Source organism: Umbelopsis ramanniana, assembly GCF_025399195.1.
Source record: "Umbelopsis ramanniana AG unplaced genomic scaffold K450scaffold_22, whole genome shotgun sequence".
NCBI lineage: Eukaryota > Fungi > Mucoromycota > Umbelopsidomycetes > Umbelopsidales > Umbelopsidaceae > Umbelopsis > Umbelopsis ramanniana.
This window is the reverse complement of record NW_026252108.1, coordinates 135533-152514: the sequence shown is the minus strand read 5'-3', so window position 1 is coordinate 152514 and position 16982 is coordinate 135533. Positions and strand designations below refer to the sequence as shown.

At 44.3% G+C, this 16982-nt stretch overlaps 5 protein-coding genes across 5 annotated transcripts; 4 read left to right on the top strand and 1 right to left on the bottom strand.

The window, feature by feature from the left end:
- Positions 1-2792: 2792 nt before the first annotated feature.
- Positions 2793-3520, bottom strand: K450DRAFT_237873 (uncharacterized protein). The gene is made up of 2 exons (XM_051588498.1): positions 2887-3520; positions 2793-2820 (listed from the first exon to the last, which is right to left on the bottom strand). The coding sequence occupies exon 1, from the start codon at positions 3420-3422 to the stop codon at positions 2994-2996; it is 429 nt and encodes a 142-aa protein (XP_051445314.1). The 5' UTR covers positions 3423-3520; the 3' UTR covers positions 2793-2820; positions 2887-2993.
- A 35-nt stretch (positions 3521-3555) lies between these two features.
- K450DRAFT_237864 (uncharacterized protein) lies at positions 3556-8229 on the top strand. The gene is made up of 12 exons (XM_051588497.1): positions 3556-3613; positions 3677-4431; positions 4517-4731; positions 4797-5023; positions 5113-5685; positions 5767-6062; positions 6132-6735; positions 6796-6995; positions 7085-7251; positions 7339-7397; positions 7460-7726; positions 7811-8229. Exons 2-12 carry the CDS (start codon positions 3751-3753, stop codon positions 7927-7929), a joined length of 3408 nt encoding a protein of 1135 aa, XP_051445313.1. The 5' UTR covers positions 3556-3613; positions 3677-3750; the 3' UTR covers positions 7930-8229.
- Positions 8230-8365: 136 nt separating this feature from the next.
- Positions 8366-8868, top strand: K450DRAFT_237860 (uncharacterized protein). Its single transcript, XM_051588496.1, has one exon. It carries the CDS (start codon positions 8392-8394, stop codon positions 8713-8715), a length of 324 nt encoding a protein of 107 aa, XP_051445312.1. The 5' UTR covers positions 8366-8391; the 3' UTR covers positions 8716-8868.
- Positions 8869-10357: 1489 nt separating this feature from the next.
- On the top strand, positions 10358-10980 carry K450DRAFT_173708 (uncharacterized protein; the record flags this gene model as incomplete). Its single annotated transcript, XM_051584183.1, has 2 exons — positions 10358-10691; positions 10760-10980. Coding segments are annotated over 2 exons (555 nt in total), but the record flags the coding sequence as incomplete, so codon positions are not given.
- A 4639-nt stretch (positions 10981-15619) lies between these two features.
- On the top strand, positions 15620-16957 carry K450DRAFT_237855 (uncharacterized protein). The gene is made up of 2 exons (XM_051588495.1): positions 15620-16415; positions 16534-16957. Exons 1-2 carry the CDS (start codon positions 15764-15766, stop codon positions 16851-16853), a joined length of 972 nt encoding a protein of 323 aa, XP_051445310.1. The 5' UTR covers positions 15620-15763; the 3' UTR covers positions 16854-16957.
- The last annotated feature ends 25 nt before the right edge of the window (positions 16958-16982 follow it).

Genomic DNA, 16982 nt, shown 5'->3' with positions numbered 1-16982 from the left:
GGGGGCGGTAGTTGCGTAAAAATAATATCAGTGTCAAATCGCCAGTACCTTTACCCTGTTGCCGGCACTCCGCGCTGCCGGTATTCAGGCAAGTCCTCTATCCTGTTGGGGGAGGGTAGTTATTTTTTTCCATCAGACTGGCAATGATTGTAACACATTGGTTGTACTGGATAAATGGAAGAGATATTAGGCACGAGACGATTCGATGGGACGATATGGATAGGCAACTATTTTTTTTTTATTTGCTTTGGCCCAGCTTTTCCCTATCTTGCTGCCTTTGAAATAAGTGAAACCAGTTAATATTTTATCGACCAGCTGCTTGAATTTTTCTACTCGCGCTGACGTGAAGACATTGTCATCGGCTCTATCGTATAAATTCAAAAACAGCAATGGCTTGATTCGCCGAATAGCCATATTTGAGTTTGTGTTCAGCGCGAAAAAATTTCTTACACCTTGAAAGGCTATTGGACAGTCGATGGGTCGTGCTTGTCATTTCATCTATCGGTGGGTAAGGTTCCCATATGGCCAAACGGGATGGTCATACATGAACCCCTTAGATACCTTGGTTTCGATCAGTGTTTAGCGGTTTGGTCACGATTGGAACTGTCTCCCTTGTCTCTGACGTCGGGCATGATGTAAACTTGAAATTTGCCTGGGAGTGCATACGGTGACGACGAACAGCTAACAAAACGGAAAAACAGTTCTTGCAGTTTCCCATTGCTTTTCTGCATATGCTGTTGGGAGTTCCTATTTTGGTATGACCTCATTTTCCATCGCTATTCCACAATAGTGCTAAACGGCCGCTGAAAAGAAGTAGGTTAAACCCTTCAATGCATGTTGTCAATATTGCTTCGCTCTCCGAAATTCCCCACCAAGAGATGCAAGCTCATGCAAGATTGGTATAGCCATGGAAGATTCATTTTCCTATCCATCAATTAGGTTTTTGGGCGTACAGGAACGGACCATGTATGCCAAGACGACATGGAAAGAAAGAGAAAGAATTCTTAGAACTCCCATGTCAGAGTAGCCTTGAAAGGTTGAAAATCCGCTGGATTAATATTAATCTCCCCTTTTGAGTTTTACATCTTCTAAACATTGTAGTTTGAAATCACAACGGGTTAGCATGATGCTGTTAATAATGAGGAATCTACCAAAACGAAGCTTTGCCAGATGTCTGGTTTCCATAGTTGATTTTTGCTATGCACCCTCCTGGCCATGGCTACACAAGGTTTTCTCAGCCCGCTACTCATGGAAGATATTAAAGTTTGAACCAATCAGAAGAAAACAATGGGATCCATTGTCAAACGGCTTGGCTGTAAAGGAATAGTAAGTAATAAGAACAAATGTAATTTGATATTGGTAGTTGCGAATTTCCATCCGAATTAACCGAGTAAAAACGAAAGAGTCCAAACGTTCCTGCAAATCATGATCAAGTACGCCAGCCGCAAGAACAGCATTTGATGTTTGTATGTCTTTAGGATGGTCCGTGCAGTCAGTGTTGGTGTGCAACGTTCGCGTAATGTGCCCCTTTGAAGAAGCAGGATTTGGCTGTTTATGGATATTTTGGCTGGAGCAGGTCAAAAAATGCAAGGTGATATTTTAGCTTTAGGTGAGGTCAATCGGCGTATCATTAAAGGGGTGTGTTTACTCTGGAAGGAGTGGCAATGATGTTGGGTGTGGTGGAGTCTCGAGGCTTTTGTGTTGTTTCTGGTATATGTGACATCTGTTAATTCATTGTCGACCAATTGCGGTATAGACAATAAGAGGCAAGTATAAAATGCGATTCAGCAGTGACTAAGGTCATGGGGTATACTTTGCCGTTTGCAAGGCAATAAATTATACCTCGGTGTGTCATGGGGGCTACGATAATGCCAGATTTTGCGATGTGGAGACACGTATAGGCAACCAGGTCATGAACAGTGATTTATATATGGCAAGTGAAAGCCGATAGTGGAAGGTAGAGTAAATAGAAAATGTCCCATTCAGGGTTCTAAGCGACCATCAAAAAATCTGACGCTACCTGATGTTCCCTTGGACCGACGCGAAATGTCGTGTGGATATAGAAAGGAGAACATTCAGGTACGAAAGTACTATTTCTATCCCGTATGTTTCAGACCATCGGCATAATTGAAAGACTGACTCGCTCATTGGCACTCGGTGAATGATACATGTGTGCTATTTTGAGTTCGCATGAAAGATGGTTCTGGAGCTATGACTGTTCGTCACATCGACAAGCTACGCACTCCATACAGAAGGATTCGTAGAAATTCACTCATCAGAAAAAGTTTTAAATGACCTCATAAACAAATACATACTATGCCAGAATATGCAAAAGATTTTATTGTGGCAATCCATAGAGAAAAACTATGACTGTAGCCAAGGGATAGTAAGGACACATTGCCTATTAGCCTGAAATAGCCCTTCCCTGGTTCTCTAGCAGTAAGGAGACCTCGGCTACAAATATGACGTTTACTCAATTCACCCACCTCAGGCTATTTAATTCGAGTGAGCTGTTTCGTACATCTCCAAAAATATCGGTAATGTTTCAGGAACACATGAGGAAATGTGAGCGCATCCACATCGAGTACTGTCAATTTCAATTGGAAGTGTCAACCTGGACGGTCTTTCCACATATTGGAAAAATCGGAAACAAATGAGAAACGGCTACTCAGGCACAAGACTCTGGATTTAACTCTGGTGATAACATTGCCTATATGATTTGCCTGCCACCACTGTTACTTCCGGTTGTTAAGGTTTCTCTCTTTTCTTTGCTGCAAGCCGAGGGATGGGCGGAGAAGTGTGCTATCAGCAGGATAGGAACTAAATGTTGATTAGCACCAAAATACTGTCAATCAAACAAGTTATAGCATCATAAAAGGGACGCACCGTTTGTAGCGCATGTCGATATTGTGGTTTTCTGCAATATTAAATATCAAGACAGAATTCATGGCTTTAGCAGGTTTATCTTCAGTACTAGCTACCGACGTGGTCGATCAAAAGAGATTCAAAGGATTTCGTCGGAATGCAGCCCTTGCTTCCGTAGATTGACTCGCTATTATTGAGATTCCGTTTATCAAACAGAATGGGCATCTATCAAAATTGAATAACTTGATTTCAAGAACTACCAAAAAAAAAAAAAACTTGATTTCAAGAGCGCTCAAGCAAGCCGACAAGCACATCACTAGCGAAATAGAAAAAAGGAGAGCAGGAGGCACATCCCAAAACCAGAGAAAAAAAAATTGATCTGTTACTGTTTTCCCTGCAGGAGTCAGACCAAGGGCTAGAGAAGACGAGGAAACCGAACCGCAATATATCATAACGCGTGGATATTCACCGAAAGTGATACCATCCAAAAAATACGTATCAACCACTGCGTTTCTGAGCACCACGCTTGCTACATTGTCACTGCCGAAATGAAGCATGGTAATTATTTTGAGCGGATGCTGCCTCGACTAGAAGCACTTGGGTAGCCTCCACGAATGGAACATCCAAGATACCCAAAAACAACATAGTTCAAGCAGTGACACCGGCTTACTATCAGTCGGTCGTCATTCCAGTGTACTGCTCTACCGCACACCACTCGATGGCCAACTTCGGCAATGACAAACGTTTTGTAAGATGCCCGGTTTGGCAGGACTGTCGTTTGATTGGCCAAAATTAATTCAACATAATATAGCTTTCAGGTCCCGGCGGCCCGCGACCCTTAACCCCCCTATTCTTTTCACGCCGCTGCCTTCATTTCACTCCTTCATGCGGAAACGGCTCGATCAAATCAGCTTACTGGGGCTGGCATTGGCCTCATTGCTGGGTTCAGTGGCCTCATCCGTTGATACATCTCATATACCCGGGTTGGATTTGTCCGCCTTTCAACAACTCGGAATCGTTGGCGATTTTGCAGGCTTGTCTCGATTCAGCAACCCACACCAATTTGAATCTCTATACGTCAATTCAGCTACAATACTATCAAAGAGCAGCAACGATACCTTTGAAAGCATAATATCAACTCCTGGAACGCTCAATGCGGCTTGCAAACTACCACAAGGAGGCACCAACAACGCATACGATGTATATTTCGCGGGATCCTTCACCACTATAAATAACACTGTAACAAATAATATTGCAAAACTGGATACACAAACAGGCAACATAGTCTCCCTGCAGTCAGGATTGGATGGCCCTGTATACGCCCTATACTGTGATCCAGCATCATCGACTGTTTATGTAGGAGGTGCATTCAATACAAGTGTCATGATGTGGCGGTCTGGCACCTGGACGCCAATGCCATGGAAAGCACTGGATGGTCCGGTTTACTCCATTACTCCCAACCCAGTGACCAACACCATTTTTTTTGCTGGCCAATTTCAAAGCACTATGGATGGCGTATACGGCAATACCACTATTAGTCAACCTGTACCCCTTAGCCCACCATCGGTAAGATCAAGCGAAGCGTAGCAAAGCAAATGTTATTTTATTTATTCCCAAATTTGGGCCCACTCATCTTATTTTCCCCCCGTAGTCTGTAGGTAGCGGAAACACTGCCTCAAATCCAACGAGGAACGACCCTACTTCCATAACGTGTCCCACCAGCACATCCAATGTACATAATCACACTTGGCTCTTGGAAGACGATACACCAGGTTATTGGGAAGCCAATTTTGGAGAGACTGTGACCCCGCAGACATTCCGCCTGGCTAATACGTTTTACGATGGAAGAGGCACAGACAATTTTGGGTTAGTAAGAAACCGCAGCCATCATGAAGCCTGCACCTGTATATTAACCCTCCGTCGAATTTCAGCGTCCTTGCTCTAGGTTCCAATACATATTATGAGTTATCATATACAGATCCAGCAACTCAACAAACTGTCACTTGTACTCAAAATTGCTCACTATCACACAACAAGTCGATTTCATATCAAGATTTCCAAGTGGTCAACTCTTTTCCTACACAGGGCTTGCGAATCGAAATATTTTCATGGTTTGGTTGCGGCGGTGGCCTTTCTTTTGTCGAAATTTTTACATCAGGTTGGTTTTTAGCTAATCTTATGATTGGTTTTACTGGCTTCCATTTTATCGCACCCCGACTCATATTTATTAAATTAACTCCCTTTCAGATAACATACTTCACGCAAGTAACGGCGCCAGTTCTTCCAATTGTTCTGATACGCCACAGGGTGTGACCGTCACCACAGGAAATTGGAAAGAATGCTTTGTTCAAGGTTCCTACCAATACGCCCTTACCAGCACTTTCCCAGCCAGCGAATTGACGACAGCCAATGCATCCATCTTATTCCAACCATACGTTTCCAGTATGGGTCTATACCAGCTTTTTGTCACCACGCCAGGCTGCGTGGGTACCAGTACATGTGGTCAACGCACACAAGTTGACTTGACTTTAACACTATCGCCAGGAAACACTTCAGTTGTCACTCTAGATCAAAACAATACAGCTGATGCGCGCCAAATGATTTATTCCGGCATGATATCGCCTACATCTGATTTGTTTCGCCCGAGCATCTTGTTATCAGTAGCCAAAAATGCCGTTGCCCCAACAGGCGGTACTGTCAGCATCGTTGCGGATTCAATCGAGGTGGTGAAGAACAGCACTGGCTCTACGCTTGTCAGTATTCTGGAATTCAGTATGGCCAATTATACCAGCAATACGACTTCGTATAAACCTCTTGCCAGTATGTGCCTTCTCTCTTTGAAAATTTTACCTTGCTACTAGACGCCTATACTAATCTGACAATTTCCCATCCCCTTCCCAGACCAACTTGCTGCAGGTTCGATTGTGAGAGCCATGTATGCCAGCCAGGGTGATCTGTATATCGGCGGCACACTTTCTCAAAACGGTAGCAACCTCGTCAAATATCAATATGCAACTGCTCAGTATAGCAATCTTGGCAATATTCAGTCCAACAATTCAATCTCGTCACTTGTTGTCAGTGGGTCATCCCTTTTTGCTGGTGGCAATTTCACTACCGTTGCAAATGGTACGACGCCAGCGATAAACTACTTTGGAAAATACGATTTGCAAGGAAATACCTGGTCGGCTGTTCCACCTGTAAGTCTTTGGAACGGCTATATATGCTATATCATACCGTCATCATCTCTTGCTAATATTCCTTCTTAGGGTGTGAACGGACCAGTAACAGCACTGACTCTCTCAGGCGATAATCAGACTTTGTCAGTATCTGGGCAATTTAGAGATGTCACTACCAATGCTGTTCAATACGATAACATGCATTTCAACATCACTTCGGGGACCTGGTTTGAGCCATCCTATTTATTACTTGGTAGTATCATCGACGGTTTGTCTAAATCCGATAGCGATATTTATCTTGGAAATTTCCTGGGAGCCCAGTCAATCCAAACTTCAGACTATGCAGCTTTAGCCACCAATGGAACCATCACTGCATCACCCTCCAATTTGTTTGCCAACTCAAATGCCGTTGTGAACACTGGAGTTATTTGGGACCAAGGCTCAGGGGAAGTCATTGCTGCTGGTGGATCATTCTCTTTGAATGGAAGTATTCAAAACGTTGCCCTCCTCTCGAATGGTGCATGGAAAGCTATCAATGTTCCTATCCAAGGCCAAGTTTTATCGTTAGCCGCCATGAACGATCTTCTTTTCATTGGTGGAACTTTCAACGCTTCATTAAGCTCGGGTTCATCCAGCAGCTTTTTGGTTTACAATGTTGCACAACAAAAGGCAGTGGCAACTGGTGGATTCTCAGGTGAGATATAAATCGATTTTTGGTCGAATGCCATACCGTTGACTAATGTTAGATTGTCAGTGAGCAATGGCGATACACCTGCTGTCAACGTCATCAAGGTCAACCCAACTGATAACAACACGATAGTTGCTGCTGGACGATTTGACACTGCTGGATCGCTTGGCTGCGTCAACATTTGTTCTTGGAACGTCCAAGCTGCACAATGGCAGTCATTGGGATCAGGGGTTCAGGGCAAGATCAGTGATTTTACTTATTACAATGTAAGTATTTAGTTAGCGATGCTGTACAATTGAGGCGTAGGTTGAATTGTGTGTGTTTGCTCACTTCAACTAATACCATCCTTCATCAGTCAAACTGGATTGCCGTAGGCAACCTTACTTTGAATGGAGTGGCCGTGTACGCTACATCATTCGACTCAGGGTCACAAGTTTGGTCTCCATTCAACGCAAGCTTGCCTGGTCCAGCCACTACCGTCTTCGTCAACGATGTCGCTAATCAGATTTTCTTTGCCGGACAGTAAGTTTACATCTTGCATATAATGATTGCATAGAGCGTGCACTGATGAATTTGACCTTTATAAACTTTTTTCTTTTGGCGTGTTAGAAAATCGGATCTTTCATCCTATATTTGCGTCTACAGCAATAACAACCTGACAGTTTTTGGTAGGTACCACCACGCATACTGAAGGGATATTGAAATAGCAGCTAACGAACTCTATTGACAGACACTCAACTTGGGCCATCTACCCAAATACACCAAATTTTTGCTGTTCCAATGCAATCGCCCAATGATCAAAGCTTCCTTTCTGCATCTCAAACTATGCTCATGGTCAATGGTCAACTAGAGCTGGTCGGATTCGGCAACGTTAGCAGTGCGCTATTTGATGGAGCTACCTGGTACCCTACTATTCTTTCTACCACTCAAACTGGCAAGCCCGGTACTATCAAGCAAATATTTTACAAAGCCCAATCAATCAATTATACCACTACCCGTAAGTACCCTTGACCATCTGTCATACCTGTTTCTGATATCCTTGCGGAACCATTGACTTACTCAATATCAACATCCACACCAGATCATACTCCCGCGCCATTGGTTATCTTGGTAGCCATCGCAGGATCGTTGGGGCTCATTTTTGTAGGCGTAGGTGCAGGCATGGGAGTTCTTTATTTCCGTCAACAAGGCATATTTTAAATGATATGATAGGCTTGCAAATCCTATGCAGCCACTCTGCCCCACGTAATTACTGTATTTCGCCTACCCCTTTCTTTTAATTCTAGTAAATAGTATCATTGCATGTATTACTCGTCCCAAGTGGTGTATTCCTTTCAAAAATCAGCATAGATTATGTACCATTTTCATTCAGTGTTTCAGCACAGTTCTCATTTTCAACAAGACGAGATCTTTTTGGACCCAATTCCCAACATTAAAACCATACATATATCCCTAAATTGATTTCAGCAGTTATGCAGTGTGCAAACACGGCATTGCCGGCCACAAAAGACCGTTGCTATGAGTTACACATCCAATTTTTTCATGTTGCACAGTACTACCATAGCAGCACGGTAGGCTTTTTCTTTTTTTACCTGGAAATGTTCAAGAGGAAAATAGTTCCCTGTTTCGAACATTTCTTTTTCTTCTTTGCATGTATTTCCCATGAAACCTTCAACCTTGTTCATTTTTTCGCTGATATACATCCTGTCTCTGGTATACCAAGTGAAGGCTGGCAGCTTTGCGGCCTGCTTTGGCCGAAACGGAACCAGCTGTTTCAAACATAGCTGCGAGCCATTCAACTGCTGTAACTTCTTTGCTGATATCAAGAATCTCATGCAGAGCGGTTGGGTCGACGACGAAGCTGGATGTATATTTTACTTCAACAGTGGATGCGTCGGTGCAACATACAACATGAACAGCACTTACATTGAAGACTTGTCGGATGCTTTATTTATGAATCAAGCTGCTGTCCGGTGCCAATATTAAAACGCTCTCTGTTCGAGCCCATCCCACCACCGACTGCCTATTCCTTCCTATTCTGCATAGGTCAAACTAAACATCGTGACCTCTATACCACCAGAGATATTAAAAAAAAACATCCACACTTATCAATAAAAATGCCTGTATAACATATTCCAACCATGGGTGGCCATCTTATCGGGATTCTGTAGTGTTCATGCATGTTACATCCGTCTAATCAATCCACATCTACATTGTTCTAGGGGACAGAGAAGACACAGAACAGTTGATTTAATGAGCAGAACCATTCCAACACGACCTGAGCCACAACTTCTACCAAATCTAGTCAAGGCCAACAAATGACTTGGAACTAGGTTCCAATGTACGTATAACGTACTCTGTGTCTAATTTCCTTTCCGTGAACTCAAAGTTATCTATGAGGTATAAAGTAGCACATCTACATCGACACATTGCGCCATACAGGAGGTGGCTGGTAATGGTCTTTTCCTTGGTTCGTTCATATTACCGTATCTGACTCTCTTGAAATAAACATTAGTATCGTCGGCTAACATATATTGATGTTCCTCTGCTGCGGCTTATGCGCCCTGCATTAACATAATGTGACATTCATTTGTCCTTGTAACTTGAAGTCAGACTAATTAAACAGACACAAAGCTTGGGAAAGCTGTTATAATCAGAATGCCGATTACAGCCCTTATACTCCATGCCCAAGCAGATGGGCGATCTCCGTCCTTATTTCAAGCTGCGCCACTAAGAAATTCACTGTTGGTAAAAACCAGGGGCAACTGAATAGGTAAAGAAGGGCATATAAGGGTAGGCGAACCTGGCAGCCCTTTCAACATGTTAAGGAGATTTTGGGTGATTTGGGTGTAGCAACACCTTCACACTCCTTTTCAGTGTTGCAATAAGCTCGTGGAGGAGTGTAACAGAAATTAAGTCAAGTTTATTTTTGGATGCAACACAGAATTTAACGATGAAAGATGACAGTGAAAATTATCGCGCCGTGGCAATAATAATAAAAGGTCGCTGAAGAACAAAGAACGGCGAGGTAGATGGAATTTCTTTTTTTATAGGCCAAGGAGAAGTAATCAGATTTGCCTGCTGAAAAGCTCCTTGAATTTTCCATTCAAAAGTCTATCTTTCAAATTTCTGACAAGTGATTTCTTCGCAGCGTGATCCCTGACTGGCGTTAAGCTCCCTGGTCAGACCCAACCACTCCCTTCTTTCATCTGTCATTTCCTTTCCTTAATCCTTTAATTTATACATTGCACCACCGTGCCATTGTACCCATGACGAGTGCTTCCGCTTTAGCAGACGATACCAAAGCTGTTTTAATGGACTTTGGTCCCGAAGTACCCGTATCCTTTTCGAATTTGAACGTGGAAACCATCAAAATAGAACTTGTCAAACAACTAGAAGGAAAAGAACGACTACTCGGCGAGCTCAGTGGAGGAGGAATCAGTCGAAATGTTTTGCAACGTCAAATCAATCAAATTAAAGAACGTCTACACGATCTAGAGCAAATGGACGATCTTGGAGAACTCGACAAGGAGGATCGTATGAAGCTAGAGTCTTTGGAGCGAGAACTCAGTGCTGTCAAGGTAAGATTGGGCTACACTACAGTTTGGGGAATCACCTAGTATGTGTAATGGGCTCATGTTTATTTTCAAAGTCAGTACAAGGCACTCCTCTGCCCACGCCTAGATTCTTCGGCAATAGCTCTACTAGCCTGCTTCCTTCATCTATCAATACGTCAACGCCGACTAAACGAAGATCTAAAGTTCCCGGTGGTAGTAAACGCAATACCGACATCGAGTTTGCTACCGAAATAGGTCAAGGCCTACTCATAGAAGTCCGCAAACTGCAAGCTGCGTTGCAGAATAAGGAAGAAATCATCAAGCAATTGCATATCGTCAAATCAGACGATGAGCGAACTACTGAAATGTTGATGAAGCACTTGAAGCAGAAGGAGGAAAGTGAAGGTGCGTTGTCATCGTTCGTTGACGAAATATCGCGAGATAGTAGCTAATGCCGACTTGGGTTATTTTAGAACGCTACAAGGAGCAAAACTGGGGCTTGGAGGTCACAAACGAGGAGTTACAAACCAGCCTTGCAGAGAGTAACCAGTTTGTCAATAAGTCAAAAATTGAAAATGCTCGATTGACGAAACAGCTGCGATTGATGTCTGAGCAGAATGACGCGTTAAAAACCCAAGCGGAGAAGTGGGCCGTGGCATCGGAAAGTACAAAATTGCGCCATGAGCAAGATATACAGGCTTTGAAAAGAACCATTGCGAATCTTCAGCGAGAGAATATGACTTTCAAGGAGAAAGTCCAATCTCTCGATAGTGAATTGGATATTCAACGCACCAAACTCTCCATACGATCCATCTCCAACGACGGTACCAACCGAGATGAAAAGCCTGGTTTGCACCGTAAACTCCAAGACGTTACGCCTCAGGCTTCAACCTCCACGCCAATCAAAAGCAGCAATCAACAATTAGAGTTGACAACCGCAAAGCAATCATTGACCCATGCTCATCGAATGATCAACAATCTACGTACGTCGTTACAAAAGGAGAAGCAGGAAAAGCACGAATTGACAAAGCTATTATCAGATAGCCAAGAAACTGTGGAAAATCTTCAGCATGAGGTCAGCAATCTCAATGCATTAGGCAAGAGTCGAACGAAAGCTCAAAAGAGAATAGAAAGGAAGACTTCAAAACATACCAAACCAGCAGGTACCAAAACCACAACGATCTCAACCGGTACCGGAGCCGACTTGAATCTAGATGATGTATCGACAGGGCCTTCTAGCAGCCAGGCAGCTGAACCGGACTGGGACGATACAATGGATGATTCCGCATCGGAAAAGTCGTTGGATCCAGACGCAATGGATATCAGTTATATGAATGGCGACAAAGAGATGCAATCGTTAGGATCCGAATTAGCCAATAGTCTGACTTTGCAGGAGCAATTAGCTCCAGCCATCATGACACCTGATAAGCAAACAATGGTACAATCAACAGGTAAACAGTGATTTGATGCCATCAAGGGCTTGCCTTTCAAACTAAACATGTCGATTTTTGTTTACAGAAACAGTCAATGTTCAGGATCAAGCATTACGTGTGGATATTTCTCCTGAAAGGTCATTCAGTACATCTATATTGAAGCCGCTGGGGGCTGCTCCTGCCGAAATGAACAACGCCTATTGTCAAACACCTGTGTCACCTATGCCTCAGAGAACTCTCAGTACTTCCATATTGGAGCCTTTGAATATGCCACCAGCAACAGCATCAGCTTCTCAAACGACAACACAGTTAGTTGATGTTATACCGCCTATCGAAAGTCAAAGGATGTTAGATATGCGTCATCTCCAAGTTCACGAGTTTAACGTGGAACCACGTCAAAGGACACTCAGTGTTTCTAGTGTAGAGCCGCTGGATGTTCCTCCTGTCGAGTATACCACCCCCACACAGCATATTGCTACACAAACAGTCCCCAGGCAAAGAACGCTCAGTACCTCGGCGATGGAACTTATGAATCTTCCTCCCATTGAAGCGAATATTGTCGCTCTTCAAGCTGGCACGCAGACAGGCTCCGCATACGTTACGCAAATGGGTACACAAACTGATGCCCAGAAACTTGAAATGAATATACCGCTCCCGAGACAAAGAACTTTGAGTACGGCAAGTTTAGAACCTCTAAGTGCTGTCCCTGAAGACAAAAGTATGGTCACCCTCCAAAATGGCACGCAAACTGACGCAAATGCTCTTGGTGTGATGATGATGCCGTTCCCAAGACAAAGAACTCTCAGTACCTCAAACATGGTGCCCTTGAGCGCTGTTCCAAGTGAATCGAATGCTGTTACTATGCAAAACGGTACGCAAACTGATGCAAATGCTCTTGGTGTCGTAATGATTCCTAGACAGCGCACTCTCAGTACTTCAAGTATGGAACCGTTGAGCGCAATGCCCATAGAATCGAATAGTGTCGCCATGCAAAATGGTACCCAAACGGATGCACTCGGCGTGATGACCATGCCGCTTCCTAGACAGCGAACTCTCAGTACCTCAACCATGGAGCCATTGAGCGCAGTTCCCACGGAATCGAATGCTGTCACTATGCAAAACGGTACACAAACTGATGCATATACGCTTGGTGTGATAAGCATGCCGAGACAACGTACTCTCAGCACATCAAGCATGGAGCCATTGAGTGCTATGCCCGTCGAATCAATGGCCGTGACTCTGCAAAGTGGTACACAAACTGATGCAGATACTCTTGGTGTCATGATCATGCCAATCTCTCGACAGAGAACGCTCAGTACATCAAGTATGGAGCCATTGAGCGCAGTACCTATAGAATCCCATACTGTCGCTCTGCAAAGTGGCACACAAACCGATGCACAAACTCTTGGCGTGAAGATTGCTGTTCCTAGAGAAAGAGCCCTCAGTACCTCATCCATTGAACCACTGAACATTCCTCCAGCGGAAACCACTATTGTCACTCTCCAAACTGCCATGCAGACTGATATGAAGAGTAGCATGCAGATTGGTACACAAACTAATGCCGAATCTGAGGCTCAAACGAATGTACAAACCCACGACTTGGAACTGCCGTCTCAAAGACAGAGGACGCTCAGCACCTCAAATATGACACCTTTGAGTGCTGCACCTGCAGAAGCAAAAAATGCTGCTCTTCAAACGCATTGGGAAACTCTTGATGTGGCCCACCCGACCCCAAGACAGCGAACGCTGAGTACAACAACTATGGAACCGCTAAGCGCAGTGCCAAGACAAAGAAAGTTGAGCACTTCGGCTTTAGACCCATTGGATGCTCCGCCTGCAGATTCTGGTAGCATAGCGGTTCAAACGAGTGCGCAAGCAAACGCTTTCGATACCATCGCTCAGCAACATATCGACAATCACGGCGAGGTCGCTAATGTCGAATATGGTCAACTAAAGCTGAAAACTACAGCATACAGCATTCACAATGATCGCTCTCTGGATACATCCAGTTTACATGTTGAATCACCCGAAGACATGTTTGGAGCAAGCTCACAGTGGGGCACCACACCTGATCTATCACTTCACATCACACCAGCTGACTCTTTACCAAAAAGATCAGAAATAGACTATAGCGTGGACATTGACATGGAAGATCAGCAAAGTGACAAGGGAGTACTGACGGTGAATGACATGATGGAGACAATGGCCAAAAAAGAAGCCATCAACACTCCCCCGCCTGTAGATGCCAGTGTACAAGTTACTATGGAAGATCATACAAGTAGCGAGTCTACCCCCTTAGCGACGCCAACCGTTGACCTGCATGTTGAAGTAGACACTGTCGACACGGCAACAAGTCCCATAAGCAGCTTCTTCCCCTCCGACATACATTCCACCAACTATGTGGCAGGTCCAAATGGCGAGGATATGGTGACTAGGAAGGAGGCGGAGGCTCTAGCAACAGCCTATCTAGCGAACGCCATGTCAAAAGACAAGGCACAGCACGCATCTCAACGATTGGCCTGGGAACAAAAACGTCTTCTCCAAGGCTCGTCTATGGCATTCCTTAACGCACCGCCACGACCAGAGAGACCACCATCGCCCATGCTCATCGCAAAGACCCAAAAGCCGCCGGTGACTCCGAAGATGCATGTCACCCCTACACCAAAGCCCAGTGTTTCAACCCCCATACCTCTGAAAAACAAGAGCATTCGATCATCTCCCTCAATATCGTCCTTACGTCCATCCGACTCAGTACAAGACTTTGCACAAGAGAAAACGAGGAAAGACGAATATGGTCATGTCATTATTCGCAAAAAATCACTTGTCGATTCATCCAGTAGCAGCATGACATCCTCACGAGTAGAAAGTCTGTCTGAACATTCTTTGCAACGCAAACCGTCTCTGATTTCACAAAGTAGCATGAGCTTATATAATTCACCATCGACTCCTTCAAGTCTGAGCGTTATCACGGCGATCACCAAAACCATGATCGGCGACTGGTTATGGAAATATACTAGACGCACTGTTGGTGGTGGCATCTCTGAGCACCGACATCGGCGATTCTTCTGGGTTCATCCTTATACTCGCACACTCTACTGGAGTGCCATCGAACCAGGTGTTGATGGCAGTGAGGCTCTTGCAAAGAGTGGTAAGTGGAAATAATGCACACACTTATGTTCTGATCATCATGGCCAAACGCTGATGCTTTTTTTTTTTTTTTGTTAGCCTATGTTGAAGCGGTTATGTCTGTTCCTAACCGAGGTGTACTCAACGATACATCCGCGAGTTTACTAATCAAGACACCCAACCGAGAGCTGAAACTCACTGCTCCTGATATGGAAAGACATGCCTTGTGGTATAAGGTATGTGTGGGACTAATATTCACAAAGTAATCAATGTATATTGACACACCATTATTTGTTTCTGCCCAATGTCATATGATATAGTCGCTATCCTACCTTTTGGATCGACCGGCCATAGAGCAACCATCGACGGTTTCATCCATAGAATCTGTACAACGAACACAGTCTACTAGACTGCCAAGGAAGCCAAGCTTCCAGCGAATGCAGTCACTGTTCAGCCGCAGTCGACCAGCAGACGAAGCATCTTTTACACAAGAAGCTCGTCGAGAGGTGAAACCATCTTTAGAGGAAGACCATGAACATTGTGAGTCAGACTGCGAGTCCCATGAAGATGTTCGACAATGCTGTGACGGAAAGCACCACCTACATTCATTATCTCAACGAGCTATGCCACCAATTAAACAGTAGACTGTTTTTTAAATCATGTGTCCAAAGCGATATAAAACTGATATTCTTTGGGAGCGTACATAGTAGCTATTTGCAATAAATGCGCCTTCGATCCAGGTTGGTCCTTGCAAAACCGCCGTGATAAGAAACTGATTGTGTCGTGGACCGCGCTGCTGCTGATCATTGGTGGTGCCAATCCATCATCACATGATGCAAGTCACAATCTTTTCATGAAATTAAAAAGAATGGGTTTGTTACCAACCCCAATCAATTTTAAGCTCTATTCTTTTCTTCCATGGACGCTAAACTTCCCCCATTCGATTCATATTCGGCAGCATTACAGCAACCTCTCGTGCTTGGCACCGCCCTTGTCAGTACCGGTGTATTAGTTGCATGGTATGCCGTATGGCACGTCAAGGGCTGGGCCACCTCCGACAAGCAAAGAGCTTATGTCCTCAGCCTACTCAGTAGTTCAGTTACCACCCTTGGTTCCATACCACTCATTCGTGAAGTATCACAGAATGGTTGGGACTTGGAAGCTATCATACAGGAGCGATGGTGGACAGTTGTATTATCCACTTTCTTCGCCACCTTCCTGTTCCTGGATCTGGCTATCGGAGTAGCCTTTTATCGCAAGCGTATAGACCCTTTGACGGGTTGGATTCATCACACAGTCTACATGTTCACCTTAGCTTGGGTCCTCAAGAATCGATTGGCTTCGCTATTTATCACCATGTGCAGCCTGGAAGCCCCGACATTCCTTCTTGCCCTCGGTTCGATTGACTCTAAACTCAGACATGATTATACCTTTGCATTGTTCTTCGTCAGCACGAGGATACTGTTCCATGCCTATATGATTTTTGCTACCTATCAATGCCCATCAATTACTACTGGAACGACCGTCGCATTATGTGTATTTTTCCCATTGCATTGTTATTGGTTTTATGGTAAGCTCCCACAAAACCATTTTGGGGTTGAGCGAGCGGAGCGACGTGTAATTAAGGAGGTGGGTAACAGGGGAAGAAATGGAAACTGTGACTGATAATACTATCCCATTCTATTCAGGGTTTATCCGACAACAAATCCGTCTGAGCAAGAAGCGAAAGGAAAATCCAGTGGTAAAGACAGAAAAGAGAGAGCCTGTGAACTTCCGGGCTGAAGTAGCAGTGCCACCAGAATTTACTTCACCCTCGACCCGAGTTGCTGCTCGTCTTAGTATGCCACGTTTAAGTAAAGAAGATCAGCTGAGACTTCGACGGCGTCTTGCTGACTTGACTGCTCGTCCACTTCTGAACCACATGCCTGATCGGTTCCGCAACGCTTCTATTGATCATATGGTCGATCGCTTTGCCGGCTCTAGCAATGTGGCGGTACCAGCCTATTAATACCATTCAACAACCTCTTTGTAGTATAGTCATTTCCATTAGTAACACGATCAACCGACCGACCCTTCACCAGAATAATAAACATACCTATCCCTCACAGCAGACTTTTTTTTTTTTTTTTTTGGGTGT